This window comes from Clavispora lusitaniae, assembly GCF_014636115.1.
Source record: "Clavispora lusitaniae strain FDAARGOS_655 chromosome Unknown tig00000038_pilon, whole genome shotgun sequence".
NCBI lineage: Eukaryota > Fungi > Ascomycota > Pichiomycetes > Serinales > Metschnikowiaceae > Clavispora > Clavispora lusitaniae.
Genome location: NW_027093976.1, coordinates 464104 through 478150, shown reverse-complemented (window position 1 = coordinate 478150; position 14047 = coordinate 464104). Strand labels below are relative to the sequence as shown.

At 46.8% G+C, this 14047-nt stretch overlaps 6 protein-coding genes across 6 annotated transcripts; 5 read left to right on the top strand and 1 right to left on the bottom strand. All coding sequences in view use genetic code 12, as the record gives it.

Annotated features, from left to right (window-relative positions):
• Positions 1-444: 444 nt before the first annotated feature.
• Positions 445-1485, top strand: FOB63_001338 (Thioesterase-like family protein; the record flags this gene model as incomplete). The annotated part of the gene is made up of 1 exon (XM_002618565.2): positions 445-1485. The coding sequence occupies one exon, from the start codon at positions 445-447 to the stop codon at positions 1483-1485; it is 1041 nt and encodes a 346-aa protein (XP_002618611.2).
• A 1831-nt stretch (positions 1486-3316) lies between these two features.
• On the top strand, positions 3317-4321 carry FOB63_001337 (Thioesterase-like family protein; the record flags this gene model as incomplete). Its single annotated transcript, XM_002618566.2, has 1 exon — positions 3317-4321. One exon carries the CDS (start codon positions 3317-3319, stop codon positions 4319-4321), a length of 1005 nt encoding a protein of 334 aa, XP_002618612.2.
• Positions 4322-4902: 581 nt separating this feature from the next.
• On the top strand, positions 4903-6993 carry VPS33 (tethering complex ATP-binding subunit; the record flags this gene model as incomplete). Its single annotated transcript, XM_002618567.2, has 1 exon — positions 4903-6993. One exon carries the CDS (start codon positions 4903-4905, stop codon positions 6991-6993), a length of 2091 nt encoding a protein of 696 aa, XP_002618613.2.
• Positions 6994-8174: 1181 nt separating this feature from the next.
• COX8 (cytochrome c oxidase subunit VIII) lies at positions 8175-8414 on the top strand (the record flags this gene model as incomplete). Its single annotated transcript, XM_002618569.2, has 1 exon — positions 8175-8414. One exon carries the CDS (start codon positions 8175-8177, stop codon positions 8412-8414), a length of 240 nt encoding a protein of 79 aa, XP_002618615.2.
• A 665-nt stretch (positions 8415-9079) lies between these two features.
• FOB63_001334 (uncharacterized protein) lies at positions 9080-10381 on the bottom strand (the record flags this gene model as incomplete). The annotated part of the gene is made up of 1 exon (XM_002618571.2): positions 9080-10381. One exon carries the CDS (start codon positions 10379-10381, stop codon positions 9080-9082), a length of 1302 nt encoding a protein of 433 aa, XP_002618617.2.
• Positions 10382-12051: 1670 nt separating this feature from the next.
• On the top strand, positions 12052-13332 carry IDP1 (isocitrate dehydrogenase (NADP(+)); the record flags this gene model as incomplete). Its single annotated transcript, XM_002618572.2, has 1 exon — positions 12052-13332. The coding sequence occupies one exon, from the start codon at positions 12052-12054 to the stop codon at positions 13330-13332; it is 1281 nt and encodes a 426-aa protein (XP_002618618.2).
• Positions 13333-14047: the final 715 nt, after the last annotated feature.

The window sequence follows — 14047 nt, the reverse complement described above, 5'->3', positions numbered from 1 at the left end:
AGTGTAAAAAATTGGACCCTGAGTCATATAAAAATCCAACCGAGATATACATAGTTAATACGATAGCGGTTCGAATCTCGGCTACGCTACCTAAATGCTCTTTTAATTATGTGACCTAATCGATAGAAGGCCATGTTCATTCGTATACGGCAGAAATGACCAGGTGTAATGATGTTTCGGCGCATATTCATGCCGAACGATAAGATCAGTGCAAAGAAATTTAAACGCAAGAATGCAAAACCACATCAGAGCCACTTAAAAAACAATTGGCCACAAAGTCAATTGGCCAAAAATCAATTGGCCACAGAGTCAATTGGCGAATATGCCAACATGCTGAGGCTTCTTCACATGGAAGAGGCGGCGCCACACCCGTGCACCACTGCGATATGCACATGAGCCGATGTGCCTCGGTTCGTACCCCAGAATTTACTATAAGTACAACCGATGCGCCCGAAAAAACCACCCAACGCCACACACATGAGTTTGCTGGAAGTGTATCTGAATCCCAAGGTCTCCGTCTTGGAGGAGAAGTTCTCGTTGATCCGCCAGTCCGACACAGACTTCATTGGCAAGTATCCGTTGGAGCCGTTCAAGGAAAACGGCCGGGGCACCTATGGCGGCGAGTTTGTTGCCCAGTCGCTTGCCGCGGCGCTCGAAACAGTGCGGGAAAGCGAGTTCCACCCTCACTCTTTGCACTCGTACTTTCTCAAGGCGGGCCAGAAGGAGTCGCCCATGCGATATGAAGTCACCACCACTTCGGAAGGACGCAACTTCTGCAACCGTTTGGTCAAGTGCTACCAGCTGCACACGAACCAGTTGTGTTTCATTGCCATGATCTCGTTCATGAAGAACAACTCGATCGCCAAGCGCAAGATCGAGTTTGCGGCGCTCGAAGAACACGAGAAGAGACATCCTCGCGCCAAAGTGCCGTTTGAGTTTCTGAGACAGCCCCACTTCACCTTCGACAAGTACATCAACAAGATCGACACACTCCCGCAGATTGTCCACACCAACGGCAACATGCTGCATGCCATTCCGCCCGAAACGTACGAGCTCTCGTCGCACGAGGAAGGCATGGACACCGGGTCCAAGGAGTTTGGGCTTTTCTTCAAAGTCAACGACAACTTGGACCTCGCGCGGGACAAGTTGAAGGCGCGCTTCGTGGACTTGGCCTTTGCCTCGGACTCGTTCTACCTCGGCACCTTGGCGCGGGCCATGCACATTCCCATGACGGAAAAGGGCTCCACAGACTTCTTCCGCGTGTCCTTGGACCACGTGGTGTACTTCCACGACATTGACTTTGACCCGACGGACTGGATGTTCTTGGACTACAAGTTTGTGCGCATGAGCAACGACCGGGTGTTGGTGACGGTGCTGATCTTCACCCGGGACCGGCGTTTGATTGCCTCGGTGACCCAGGAGGCGGTGGCTTTTCTTCCGTTGAGATTGGTGGACCGAGCTCGCGGCGGCACCTATAAGCTTTGAGGAGATGGAAGAACTGTGAGTCGTGATTGAATCCTAGGTTCTGGCCAAGCCTGTTTGCAGGGAGTAAACGTGGTTGGCAAGACATGGGGTGGACTGCCAATGCGGATTGGTTCAGTTCATTCAGCGCATTTTCGCTATTTATTGGTGGTTCATGAACCACGTATTTATTGTGGTCGTTTATTGACATTATGTACATGGCTCGCTGCTTTGATAATTATGGGAGGCGAGCTTGTCTGGTTAGACAATCATTACGACATGTACGATCTTTTGGTATTAATCTGATCAGTAGATTCTAACTCTCACGTTTGATTGGAGGTTCTGGCCTACTGTAAGTCGCTTTGAATTGTAATATCTTTAGCAATGAAGAATCATGAACCCGGAAGAAGGGTAAACAATTCCAGAACCCTTGGGCTTCCGAAGATCTTACGTCTTCTGAAAGATACAGCAGTTTCAACCAGCTTCAGCCAAAAGTAATTCAACGTCATGAAAATCTTAGACGCTGTTGAACTTTAAGCAATGCTCACTACTTCACTATTGTGGTCTACTTTCTCTGGAGAATAAACTTTTCTTATCTTGAGAAGCTGCATGCGTAGACATGTCTCCGTTTTAAAAGCTATACCGGACGCAAATACAATCTTTGGACCCGGAAGAATGAGTACTTGTGGATTCAGTTCAACCTTAGGTGGCTTAAATGAAGCCTACTATAAACTCTCTCAAATGAACACTGTAAACTCCATCTCAAAAGAAATATAAAATAAATATGGAGGACATATTTATAATAAATCTAAAGCTAATGCCTATAAATATCAATTAAGTACTAAAAAAGGATTAATTAAATTAATTAATGGCAAAAGGAGATATATGTAATTATATTATATTTATTGAAAAGGTATATCAATTATATATTTATATATCTCTAGAAAGGAATTATTTATTTTTATGGAACACTGTAACTTATCTCAAATGGAACATTGTAAACTCCATCTCAAATGAACACTGTAACTCCATTCTCCAGCATACCCTCATATTTAATCATTGAGATAACAAGAGAAACCACTGTTTACCACGAATCAGTCAGCTTGTAGCCATGTCCTTATACAAGTCCTTTGTCATCAGGTCATCGCGATAGTGTATCGTTGCAGTCCAAGATCTCGTACTTCGCAGATCTACTATGGTTCAGCTCAGATACACAATCAAGATACAAATCGACAATACATCAATCACATAAATCAACATAAACCTTAGACTACCACAGCTTTTCACAACAAACTACCCTTCACAACTAAATACCACTAATTACCACTAAGTTCCAAACTATACCATCCATTACACACTTCAACAGTCTCCACACTTATCGCGACAGCCCATTGTTCCTGTGGCTATTTTTTAGTCCATTCATGCGCACAACGGTCTTCTTATCTCGATTCCGGCAGCCAGGCAGAACAGCACCACAAGTCGGTTTTTTGCAAAGTAAATCCGTTCTGGACCCCGTCCCCACAAGCAGAAGCCACTACGGCATCTTTAGACGGAGCGGCCTCCGCATGGCAACGGGGGCCTGTCGAAACAGGAAATTGCCGCCTGCACACAGTGTCCCCGTCCTGTTTCCCCGGCTTTTTGCCCATTCCGCGGTCTATCAAAAACGATCCAGATGCCATACTTATAGCGCTGGGCCCGGCCGTTTTGAGCCAGTTTTTTGATTCTTTTAAATTCACTTTTCGTTCACTGTTGATTCCTTTTGATTCAATTTTCTATCGACTTTCGGAATCGACTTTTCGAATTCCAATTCAACGTTCCAATTCAACGTTCTGATTCGTTCTTTGCTTCTGGACCCATGGCTGATTTCGAAAAGAAATTCGACGTGTCTGCCAAAGACCCTCATCACTATGTGGGCAACTTTCCCCTCACAAAGTCTTTTCCATCGTCTCCTGGCGTCTACGGCGGCAACATCGCGGGCCAGGCGCTTTTGGTGGCGATGAAAAGTGCTCCCGAAGGATTTACGCCCCATTCGCTTCACTCGTACTTTGTGCGGAGCTGTACAGACAAGATTCCAGTCGAATGGACCGTGGATGAGATTTCCAACGGCCGGTCTTTCTGCAATCGCAACGTCCGGGGCATTCAGAACGGCCGCATCTGCTATCTGGCGAACATTTCTCTTGCCAAGAAGAACAGCTTGAAGGACGCGCAATTGGCGCACCAGAGGTACTTGGAGGAAAAGAAAAAGAAGGAGGAAAGTGGAGACGATGACGACGACGACGACGATGATGATGATGATGACGACGATGCGGCCGAAAAGCCCTTCTATTTCCAGACCCCGCTCCCCAAGTGGCTCCAGACCACGAAAATCGAAGACATGGACGACAACGATGTGGCCAAAGACCGGTTTATCTACCACAAGATCCCAAGGCAGATGGTTCTGTTGGAAATTACCAAGGAAGAAGAGTCTGTTCCCCCTGTTGACAGACAATTGTCGTACTACGTGCGCTTGGGCAATGGCGACATCAAGCTTTCCAGCTTACAGGCTCAGTTTGTTGGCTTGGTTGTGATTTCCGACTGCATCATTTCCACCAGGCTTGCTCGTATTTTGCGTGTGTCGTCTGTGGACATGCAAGACCCAGCACACTATTTTGGCATTTCTCTCGACCATGTGATGTATTTCCACGACACAGATTTTGATTGCACAGAGTGGATGGGCTATGGAATGAGAGTGCTCCGCATGCAAAACGATCGCTTCTTGATGGAAGCACAAATGTATAATAAAAAGGGCGAGCATGTTGTGACGATTTTGCAGGAGGTTTTGGCAAAGTTGCACGGACTAGAGGCGACGGCGAAGCTTTAGTGCCGAGAAAGAATAAGCCTGGATCTTGGATGTCTAAGACATTGCTTCACTGTGACCACACGCTGATTGACTTTAGGTTGTATTATTTAGAGGAAGACATTTTGTTGGATCTTGTCTAGTATTCTTTTATTTGGAGTATAACGCATTTCGACCATGTCAGTAGTTAGAAATTCATGATATTTTCAAGTTCAGTACACCAAGAATGATGTGTTTGGATAGGCGTGTAAACTTCAGTATATCCTTGTCTAAGAATCTGTTTTTGAAAATCGAGACAATTTTTCCAAGCTTTCCTTGCTAGCTAATTTCCTGAGTTTATATAACTTGCGAGCTTCTGGCATTATTGAACAGTTATCGCAATCGTCACAAAATGTCCTAAACCGCATACAACCAGAGACAAAACAAAGAAACATATGGTCCATTTCATTAATCTAGAATATAATTCCCTATTTGCTCACAAATTCATTTACTTTTATGTTTTTTTTTTTATTTTTATTTTTTTTATTTTTATCTACTCTTAACTTCGCTCCTCTAGACTGGGTTTGCACACAAGCATTATCAACTAGCCCATACTCTTCCACCTAATGACCCAAGAAGACCTTGGCGCCCGTCTCAATGCTTCGACATTGGAGAATCTCTACACAAATCTCTCGCGGGTCACCACATCCGAAAACTTGCTTGTGTTGGCTCGGCCTCTTTCCAAACTAGTCAATTATCTCACGCCGTTTCTGAACCTTAAGAAGCGAGGCAAGTTCGACAAAACAACGTGGCTCGAAACATTGGCGGAGTCCCAAGATGTTGTCGGCTTGGCAGAAAACTACGCCACCATTATTTTCATCATTGACGACTCAGTGGCCGACTTGCGGCTTTTTGCTCAGGTCTGGAGCCACCTCAAAGCCCGGAAGTCCAGAGTTTGCCTTATTGTGAAAGACATGACGCGGTCTTTTTACTACGAGCTTTCCACTTCGGTTTTCGGCATGAAGAGCGACGTGCTGTTTTCAAAAATCTCTGATGCAGACATCAACAACTCCGTTCACCGGCTCAGTCCCAATTGTCGATTGATGAGGTGGGAAACTTATCCCGTTTGCATCCAGGATTTTGTGTTTTCGCTTGATATGGAGCTTGGCGGCTTGCAGCTGTACTTTGCTAACCCAATTGAGCAGATCTCGAAGCTTTCAGGCGCTGTGGTGGACCTCATGAAACAAACTGCTTCCCATCGAGATATGATGAAGTTGAAGAACGCTTTTGCCAAAGGAGACCACGCGAGCTTGCTTCTCAACATCATCCAGGACGAAAAAATCCCAGAGTACATTGGTGAGGACCTTTCCGCCAATGAACAGGAATTCTATCTCCACAAACTACGAGGAAATGTGGATTTGGTGGTTTTGGAGCGCAATTTGGACTACTTCCCGCTTTTGCTCAGCCATCTGAACTACATGGGGCTTTTGGACGATTTGTTTGGCACGGAAGACGAGTTCAACGAGATCTTGGTCAACAAAGAAAAAGTTCTGGACGAACTCTACGACAACCTCAAACATTTGAATTTTGCTTCGATCGGCGTCAAGCTCAACAAGCTCGCGAGATATATCCAGCTGGAATACGAAAACAGCGACAAGCTCAAGGACTTGCAAGAAATCAAGCAGCTTGTGAGCAACTTGGGGAATCTCACCACCAAACAAGAAATGGTGAAAAAACATACAGGGCTCAGCGAAGCCATCTTAGAGAAAATGAAAGAAAACAAGGCAGGCGACGAGAAGTACAATTTGCGCGAGCAGTGGCTCGAGTTACAGAACGAAATCTTTGACCTCGACTACAAACAGCAGATTGCCAAGCTTCGCCGGTTTCTTTCTCAGTACGGGCCATTTCCTGTTGTGGCAAGCTTTGCCGTTCTTGTTTCGCTAATCAACGACGGAATCAAGCAGAAGGATCTTGATCTGCTCGAAACCGAGGTGCACCTAAACTTTGGCCTCGAGTGTCTTTTGATGTTCCAAAAGCTCATTGCATGCAAACTCATCAAAGTCAATGTTCGGTCCAACGACTTCTTCGGCACCTTCACTTTTGGAAAGACAGAAATCGAAACCACAACCACTTCGACGGCACAAGGCGCAGGCGCCCGGCGGGAAGCTGCCGAGGTCCGGACTTACGACGAAATCTCCCTTCTCGGCGTTACAGCAGCCCAGGACGTCTATAAAAGCACCTATACCCTCATCAACAAGTTCTGGAACTTGCATCCGGTCGATGAAGAGCCACAGGGGGTGGTGGAAGACGCTCTGGACTACAGACTGCCGTCCTTCACCTTGCCGTCTGGCACAGTTCCATTGATGGGGCGGATTGTCGAGTCGCTTTACTTTCGGGATTTTTTGAAGTACAGGCCGGTCACCAGCATATCCAAAAGACCCAATTGGGAAAACCTCAACTTGGACACGATGTTCCGGGGCCACACGATCGACCGTAATATATGCGACGAGCTGGACATGCGCAAAAACGGAATTGCTACAGATGCGAGACAGCAGTATGTGATTGTGGTTGTTTTGGGCGGAATCACCCGAAGCGAGATTAGTGTTTTGCACCATCTTCAGTCGAGGCTTGGCAATAGGAAGCTTTTGGTGGTGACCAGTGGACTTGTCAATAACCGCAAGCTTTTCTCTGTGGTGGACCAAATGTCGTTTACGTAATAAGACGAATGCCGAATTCAATGAAGTGCACACGGAGTTTGAGAAGATGAACGTAAGGGATGAAGATTGATATAGGTCGTGAATAAAATGCAAGCTAGTCTCTTAACTAATACTGGAAAGTCAACTGGCTTGACCAAGATTTGATCAATCTCAAGCTAAGCATTGATGATGAGAGTACATGTACTAATATGAGCCTGCCTTATGTCCTCTGATAGTCTGACTGATTTCGGCATTGATTGGGCCATTGGAAACTGGTCGTCCTATTCTGTTCTCTATCGTTATCCTAAACAGACTAGGGTTGAAGTTACCTATGTTGGTTTATTAGATCTCCAATTTATGAAGTATCGGTTTGAATTGACCAAAACGTATTGGTAGATTGGCACCCCAATACTTTCGATTTCCCAATGAAATGCCTAGAAACTCGATGCGGCAGGTGAAAGATGTAATTGCTAAAAAATTTGGCCTACTAGTTCGGCAATATCTCCATGGCCAGCTATATACGAACAGATGCACACCGCTCAGTTTGTATAAGTCTGAACATGTATTGCTGGCACAAGATTAGGAGAGAACAATATTGACAAAGTTGACAAAGTTGACAGTTGACAACGACAGTTGACAACGACAGTGACAGTCAGTGACAGTCAATGACAGTCAATGACAGAAAGAAACCTCCTACAAAGAGTCGACGGTCTGTGTATTGGCGAATATGCAAGTAAGTGGAAACGGCACGATGGCTAAGGAAACCTGTTCAAACAGAGTCTTCGGCGTCCTTTTCAGCCTTCAACTTGGCGTAAAAAGCCTCTCTCTTTTCCACAATGGCTCTGTGCTCAAACTTCCAGTAAAGACCGGCCAAAACAAAGCCGCAGGCAAAGCCGGTGGTGATGTCGGCAATAATTTTTCTCTTCAAAGTTCCGGTGATTGGGGCAATGGCAGACATTTTCTAAAACGGATGAACAGTAGTAACAAGGTATTTTTTTGTAGAGGTGCAATGCGCTATCTACAGGGCCAAAGGTGGGACAACTTTTTTCTCACCATTTCAAAGGCGCGCAGCCAATGAACGTGCACCAAAAGCTAGGATGGAAGCCGTGGTGCACGGGTGTCGCGCCAGGTGGGTCCACCTACTAACACGATAAATGTTAGGAGAAAAAAAAAATACCATTGCAATTTCCGCTACATATTCAATGATTGCCAGAATCGGATTGAGAACCCCAAGAGCCGCCAGAGGATTCCAGACCTCGGCCAGAGCCATGAGCAACGTTTACGGTACCCCAAAGGAGGGTCTCTACTCCAACTTGCCTTTCAAGGTTAAGACCTCCAAGATCCCATTTGGTGTGGGCTGGTGGGGAGTCTTTGGCTTCTTTTTCGCTTTCCCATTTTTGACCTCGTGGTGGCACATGAAGAAGGCCGGTAACTTGAACTAGGTTCGGCCTTAGTTGCATAGACGGAGTCCGTCGTTTATAGGAATGAACATCTGACAGAGGAGATGTAGAGAGAGATAGAGAGAGAGAGAGAGAGAGAGAGAGAGAGAGAGAGAGAGAATCTCCAACCGCAGGTGCAATGAAGATCTTAAATGTATGGATGGGTTTATCGCATCGGGATCGATTCCAAGTATGGGAGGATGAAAGATAGTTCCTCATCTAATAGCCCGCCAAAACGTAGCGTATTTTGCAGAATTTAGAAGCTAAGTTGAACTGAACCGATTACGAATTGGCTTTCCTGCTAAGATTGCAAGTAGACGGAAATCAATAAATACGAAACTGAGAAATTCAGGTAAAGGAACCGAAACTGCGTAATTTGAGTAAATGGAAATTCTGGTTGTGTTCAATTGAGCAGTTTGAAGATCCTGGCTCGTTGAACTTTAGCCTACTATCTTCAAAAGACGAAAATAAGAGGCCTTCTATTATGAACTAATATACACTGAACTGAAAATGAGGTATCATCAGACACAGTTACTGTGAAGATAGAGCTAACCAACTCAATAGTCGAGTATACAAGTTACGGCTGAGCCATGCATTTGGGCAGATTTCTGCTTAGTCTAATTTTTAATAGTGGAGAGTCAAGACAATTATAAGCGAAGGAAACTGTCTTACAAATCGAAACGCACCCTCTTGACAACGCGTTCTTCGCCGTTGGCGGGCCGTTTCATGCTGGATTTCCCCGCAAAGACAGGTCCAGCGCTGCTGGGCGGACTATGTCTTCCGTCTACTTCGTTAAGCGTTTCTTCTGGATCATATTCGTCCTCGTCCATCAGATCGTCACTGTACAGATTCAGACGCATGTGGCGGATCTCATTCTTCGGGCTCCCGAGCAAAGAGTCGGCAAAGTTGAATGAGTCCATGTTCAAGCCAAAAGTGGATGCCAAACTGGCTGTGGTTTCCGGGCTGCGCGGTTCTGCTTCTGCTTCTGTTTCTGTTTCTATTGCAGTTTCGCTTTCTGCGCCCGTCTTTCTGTCACTGTCTTTCACTGCTGGCGCAGGTTCCGCTGGCGCCGTCTGGACTGGGATCTTGCCCCACTGGGCCAAAAACGTGTCGAATTCGTCGTATGCGGAAACGCCCAAAATCATCAACACATCCACATGTTTGGGCACAAGATTGAGCTCCACCTTCAGCTCGAGCGCCCGCGTTAGGCGCAGCACAAGATCCTGCTGCTGGAAGCTCTGGTCGTCGAGCGTCCGACGGATTTTCTGGAGCAGAAGAGCGTAGGAGTCCTTCTTGGCGTCGAATTCCGCTTTGCTTTCCATCATCACCGCCTCGCTAATACTGTTGATGTCGTAGACCATGGTGTTTCTGGCCCGGCGGCACTCTTGCACGAAGGCCGTGTTGTTTTCCGAAAGCAGATGCGCCTGCGCTAGTTTGTCGACGCCGTCGTCCAAAGCAATGACATACTGCAACAAGTAGTTTGCTTCTCGTAGCAAGGCGTCTCTGGAGATGCGGGCGGCGCCGGCGTCGGGCGCTGCAGCGTTGAGCGACGTGGCCTTGATGATGAATTTCTCGATCTTGGCCAAGATCTCTTGCGGGAACAAGTCCTGGCCGGCCAACGTCTTGCCTGTCAACCAAGTTTTGAACAAGTTGATCAAGTTCTGGCGCGTGGCCGTGTCGGTGACAATCAAGTAGGTGTCGGTGAAGTTTTTGTAGAGGTTGGCGGCAAACAACAAGTTGTAAGGGTTGCCAATGTTCTTGACTATGGAGTCCAACAAGTAGAAGCTGTAGAGCTTGTATTTGGGGAGGATGCGGGCGATCCGCTCCTCGATTAGCTGCACCATCACAGCAGCATGGTCAATGTGTTTTTCTGCCAAGCCTGTGAGCTCCACAATCAAGGCTCTGGAATTGAGCGTAAGCGATGTTAGTAGGTGTTGAAAGTACTCGGCACTGAAGGGCTCTTCGCTCATGGTAAGAGGCCGGTTACAGGTTACGTGGCGAGAACTTTGTCTACGAGAAGAAAAAAGATGGCGGGGATGGACAACAGAAGGACAGATGGGAGAAGAGAAGAGAAGACGGAAAAACATTGTGGTATGCTGCGCGGGTGGTCACGTGGGAGCCAAAGGTGGAAGAGGAGGAAGAGGAGGAAGAAGGAAGAGGAGGAAGAGGAAGAGGAGGAAGAGGAAAAAAGGAGGAAGAGGAGAGAAAGGAAAAGGAGGAAAAAGAGGAGAGGGAGAGGAAAGAGGAGGAAGGAAGAGAAAAGATGTAGATAAATAAATCGAGGGAGAATTTTTTGGTGAAAGTCAGTGGTAAAAGTCAGTGGTGAAGCTAAATAGTCAGTCTCGGATTGGTCAATTGAGTTGACACTGAACCAAAACGATGGGCAATTACTTAATTGGAAGACAATAATCTTTGTCAGCTCAAATACCTTAACAAACACGAAGTCTCGTGTTCTTAGTATGAAATTGACTTGTGCGCATTAATTAGTGGGCTTTGAATATGCATATTCGGGCCGAGAACCAACTGCCTTAGATCTGTCGGCAACGCCATCCCAAAGAAGACTTAATTCTTTTTTTTTTTTTTTTTCATATTTACTGGCTGATCTTCTTTCGGTCATGCATAATAATTCGACGCTTGTCCTAGTTCAGTGGTGAGCTACAGCTAATTTAGTGTCCAGTCGCAGTGATCAGTTAGAGTTGAAACAAAGTTAGCGTTATGAGAGAAAAATGTACTTAATTGAAAAAGAAGATCGATTTACAAGAAGTATACAAAGTAGAAGTGTTTCAAGGTTGAGCATGTAGATAATGAGCAAGTTTGCCAGGCAGTTATTTTGTTGAATGATTACTATAATTGGTTCGTGAGTCTTTCATTGAAACGATGACAAAATAAATGTGGTTCATGTTCTACTGGTCGAAACAGATTGTGTCGAGGGTCATTGACCTTTGCCGTTCCATTTTGTACTAAATTTCACGGAAACGGCCATGTGCATGGCCCAACTTCTAATTGACTCCCAAAAGGCCTGATATGAACGCTATCGACGACTGGCTCCCCTAATCACTTGTAACTGTTAGTCTCTACACAAATTTCACCCAATTTCTTTCAAATGATTTACTTAAGCGTGACTAACTCATGGTTCAGCCCGACCCAGGCTGAAACGATCCTCAAAGTACCACTTAGTTTCGAAGTCGCCGATAGCCTTTCTAGTTCGGAGAGTTAACTGACTAACCAAGATGATTAATGACAAATTGAACTTACTGGATTTAGTTTACCGTCTTTCGGGCATGCTTTACTCTGGCTTTAGTTTACCTTCTTTCGGCATAGCTACATCTCTGGCTGATTAAATACACGGAACTTCCTCAGGTGATTTCGCACCCACTAGATTTTCCCAATTTCTTTCAGCAATTGCGTCTGTCGCCTTCTTCCGGCATTCCTCATTCCCTCTCTATGATCTTTCCACATCTTCTCTATTCTCCATGTGTTATCCTATCCTCGATGTTATCTCCCTATCCTTTTGTCTCCTCTGTTATCTCTCCTGCATACACCGCTGACTCACGCCGATACCGGCGACAGGCCGCACCAGATATCCGAAATATCGACATAAATACCTACCGCCGAAATACCAACCACCAACCACTTTTCCATGTTGAGAGCCAGCCAAAGCATTCCGCGGCGCTTCTTTTCCGCGTCCGCGCCCGTGTCCAAAATCAAAGTCGCCAACCCAATTGTCGAATTGGACGGCGACGAAATGACCAGAATCATCTGGGCCCGCATCAAGGACAAGTTGATCAACCCGTACTTGGACGTCGACTTGAAGTACTACGACTTGGGCATCGAGGCCCGTGACAAAACAGACGACCAGATCACCGTCGACGCGGCCAATGCCATCAAAAAGTACGGTGTCGGCGTGAAATGTGCCACCATCACGCCGGACGAGGCTCGTGTGGCCGAATTCGGCTTGAAGAAGATGTGGTTGTCGCCCAACGGCACCATCCGCAACATTTTGGGCGGCACGGTGTTCCGCGAGTCCATCATCATCCCGCGGATCCCCCGTTTGATCCCCGGCTGGGAGAAACCCATCGTCATTGGCAGACATGCGCATGGCGACCAGTACAAGGCCACGGACTTGGTGATCTCGGAGCCGGGCAAGTTGGAGCTCGTGTTCACGCCCAAGAACGGCGGCGAGCCTGTTTCGCACACCGTGTACGACTACAAGTCGGCCGGAGTCGGGTTGGCCATGTACAACACGGACGAGTCCATTGAAGGGTTTGCCCACTCGTCGTTCAAGATGGCGTTGAGCCAGAAGTTGCCGTTGTACTTGTCGACCAAGAACACCATTTTGAAGAAGTACGACGGGCGGTTCAAGGACATTTTCCAGGCCATCTACGAGCAGGAGTACGCGCAGCAGTTCGAGCAGAACGGCTTGTGGTACGAGCACCGTTTGATCGACGACATGGTGGCGCAGATGATCAAGTCCAAGGGCGGCTTTGTCATGGCCTTGAAGAACTACGACGGCGACGTGCAGTCCGACATTGTGGCCCAGGGCTTTGGCTCTTTGGGCCTCATGACGTCGGCGTTGATGACTCCAGACGGCAAGGCCTACGAGAGCGAGGCGGCGCACGGAACCGTCACCCGCCACTTCAGACAGCACCAGCAAGGCAAGGAAACGTCGACCAACTCCATTGCGTCGATTTTCGCCTGGTCGCGTGGCATTGCGCAAAGAGGCCGTCTTGACGGAACCAGCGACGTGGTGGACTTTGCCAGCACGTTGGAAAAGGCCACGGTGGCCACTGTGCAAGAAGATGGCATCATGACCAAGGACTTGGCGTTGGCCTGTGGCAAAACAAACCGCGAGGCTTATGTGACCACGACGGAGTTTTTGGATGCTGTGGCCGACCGTTTGAAGAACAGCGTGTCTGTATAGAAGAAGACATGAATGAGAAGAAATAGTCGTAAAGAATAGAGTGACGTAAAAGAAATAGTAGACGTGAAGAATAGAGTAGACGTGAAGAGTAGAGTGACGTAGAAGAATAGAGTGACGTAAAAGAATAGAGTGACGTAGAAGAATAGAGTAATAGAGTAGACGTGAAGAATAGAGTAAATAGAGTGACGGAGACGACATGCGACGAAGCGTTGTCGTCCTTAGAGTTTGAGGACTGAAAGGTTATTTCGGGTCGTTGGAAAGATGACTTGGATGCAATTGGGGAACTTCGATACTGTAACAGCAGAAGGGTTCGTTCTCTTGCCTGGAATGATTTGCTGACTGGATTGGACGGTCTTCCTACTGAACAGCATCTACGACTGTTCCAGTTAAAACAGTATGTCCACTATCAATGGCATCAGCATGGTGACCATTTCCCTCCACAAGCTCTGATCTCGATCGCATGAAAATTGCGGCAAAGCACTGGACCACTAGCACTTTTCTACTAGCACTTTTTTAGCACTTATTTCTACTAGCACTTTTCTACTAGCACTTTTTTAGCACTATCTTTCCATTCGCTCAACCCACAGATTCAAGACTACAATCCCTAATGCAGCCGTGGCGGCGAAAAATATTGTACGGAAAAAATAACCTTGTCCACTAGACAAACCAGTCGGACCAGTTCCCCAATACGTTTGTTCAACGCGGCATGCAGCCA